We start from the raw sequence: 2,284 nt of genomic DNA, 5'->3' as shown, positions 1-2,284 counted from the left end.
CTATAGATTCTACACAACCTGGAAATAACAAAAAACAATAAGGACATTTATTATAATTATTATTTCTTATTTAAAAATTAAATAAAAAAGAAATGAGGAGAGTCTTGATTCTCCTCTCTCTTTCTCGATAGAATAGAGGTTAAAGGTTGAATCTATTAGAAACTAGAACTACTGAACAACTAACACCTTAATAAGATGATAAACTACTAATAATATCTGCTCTGAGTTTCTCTCATCTGTGGAACGTCATTAAATCTGTAGATCAGTGGCGTCCAGATTTAGTCCTAAGGGCTGCTGTCCGCCATGATGGATGAAAAACAGCCAGAGAGGATTAAAAAGCTGAGCTGAACCATGATTACTGTGGTGGATCAGACTCCAGTTCAGCCCCTTTCATCGACTTCTCCTTTAAACGTCAGACAGCTGATAGAGGGAAAGAAAATCTCAATCTGACCTTTTTAATGTCCGCATTGCTCCTTTAAACACCCTGATATAGGTTGGACCTTTATGGGGGGGGTTGGGGTCAGAGGTCAAATGTGGGCTACAGGCAGAGTTCCTTCACCGTCCAGGAGGAAGCAGCTGATGTTGTTCGCCATGTTTCTGTTGCTCCCGCTCAGAGTGGAGGTCTGGTGTCGCCGGCCATCTCATCCTGTCAGACGAGGACCTGACGTCTGTGGTCCAGGGCAGCTGGAAGCGCCTCAACACGCTGCAGCACTACAAGGTGACGCCCGCCGGCCTGGCGCTCCCTCTGCAGCCTGGACACCACTGATCTGACCGCCGTTTTGTCGTTTCAGGTCCCCGACGGTGCATCGGTGGCGCTGGTGCCGCGACACAGCAAGAACATTCACCATGACAACCATGATTACATCGCTGGGGAGAGTGAGTTCCTCCATCCACTGGCTGCTCTGGAGGCGGAGCGGCAGCAAAGCGTCGCTAATCTTTGGGTCACCCTCGTTCAACAGAGACTCCCATGCTGGAGGACGCAGACGAAGGAGGCGTGAAGCTCTGGCATCTGGTGAAGGCCAGCGAGGAGCCGGAGCTTCCCAAACACCGCAGAGGCAGCCTGAGGGAGAGGGAGCGAGCCAAGGCCATCCCAGAGATCTACCTCACCCGCCTGCTCTCTATGAAGGTAGGCGTCCCCCATGAGCTGAACCAGGGACAGCGCCCCCTGCTGGACTCACACTTGCTCCCTCCTCCTGTCACCCAGGGGACGCTGCAGAAGTTTGTGGACGATCTTTTCACAGTGATCCTCAGCACCAGCCGCCCCGTCCCCCTGGCTGTCAAATATTTCTTCGACCTGCTGGACGACCAGGCGGGACATCACAGCATCAGCGACCCGGAGACCATCCACATCTGGAAGACCAACAGGTACGCTGAGAGGAAGGCCGTCGCTTCCAGGTTCAGTCATTAAAGACCAGAATTCAACAATCTGGTTAAAAATACCTTCCCTAGTCACATGCAGAGGATCTAGGAGACCAGGGGCTCAGCCCTGAGTGTGAGGATGAGAGTGTAGACTGTTTGCTAAATCCCATTCTAATTTAAAATATCACAGATTATGAGATTAAAGAAATTCCTAGTATATTGCATGCTATTAGACATAACAATTCCCCCTCCATAACATGGAAAGAATTTAATTTACCTGCAAGTTTTTAACTGTGTTTATTTCTCTCTTCACTGCAAAAACGATCTAGAAATAAGTAAACATTTCTTAAATTAAGTGTATTCATCCTTAATTTGAGTAGGTAAAGGAGTTAGTTTGCCAATGGAATGAGTAATTTTACTCTTAAAATAAGATAATTAGATAATATGCACTTGCAATAAGACAATTTATTTGTGTTTTCTTATTTTAAGTGTAAATTGTCTTGTTCCATTGGCAAAATGTCTCTTTTAGCTCCTCAAATCAAGAACAAATTCACTTATTTTAAGAAAAAAAAGACTTATCTAGATTTAGATTTTTTGGCGTGCAACAACAAAATCGGTGGATTTTGTGACATTTGATCGTTATTTGCCAAAGTTATGAGAGGGGAATCATATTTCAGCCACCTGATATAATTATTGGATTATTTCAAGCAGCTGAAATCTCCATTCTCTCCCCTCCTCCTCCCATATCTTTGGGAAATAAAGAGCGACTGTTTCCAAATTTTCAAAAATAGTTTGTGTGATGTCATGCTGTATACTAAAAATGTCCTTAATCCAGTAATCTGTCGTTTTTTACATTAGAAAGGGATTTACCAGAAAGTTGCATCCTGCTATCAGCCAGTTTCCATCCTCTTAAAGGAATAGTACA

General features: G+C 44.7%; 1 protein-coding gene across 1 annotated transcript in view; it reads left to right on the top strand.

Annotated features, from left to right (window-relative positions):
• Positions 1-2,284, top strand: part of LOC107102236 (plexin-B1-like) — a 99,825-nt gene that overhangs the window by 93,569 nt on the left and 3,972 nt on the right. The window contains exons 31-34 of the mRNA XM_015401449.1: positions 615-718; positions 792-876; positions 960-1,126; positions 1,205-1,365. Of these exons, the coding sequence (XP_015256935.1) occupies positions 615-718; positions 792-876; positions 960-1,126; positions 1,205-1,365 (517 nt within the window). The remainder of the gene's footprint in view (positions 1-614; positions 719-791; positions 877-959; positions 1,127-1,204; positions 1,366-2,284) is intronic.

The sequence above is a fragment of the Cyprinodon variegatus genome, unplaced genomic scaffold, assembly GCF_000732505.1.
Source record: "Cyprinodon variegatus isolate N-32 unplaced genomic scaffold, C_variegatus-1.0 Scaffold1220, whole genome shotgun sequence".
NCBI classification, from domain to species: Eukaryota; Metazoa; Chordata; class Actinopteri; order Cyprinodontiformes; family Cyprinodontidae; genus Cyprinodon; species Cyprinodon variegatus.
The sequence above is the reverse complement of the archived record's forward strand: the minus strand, read 5'-3'. Positions and strand labels throughout refer to the sequence as shown.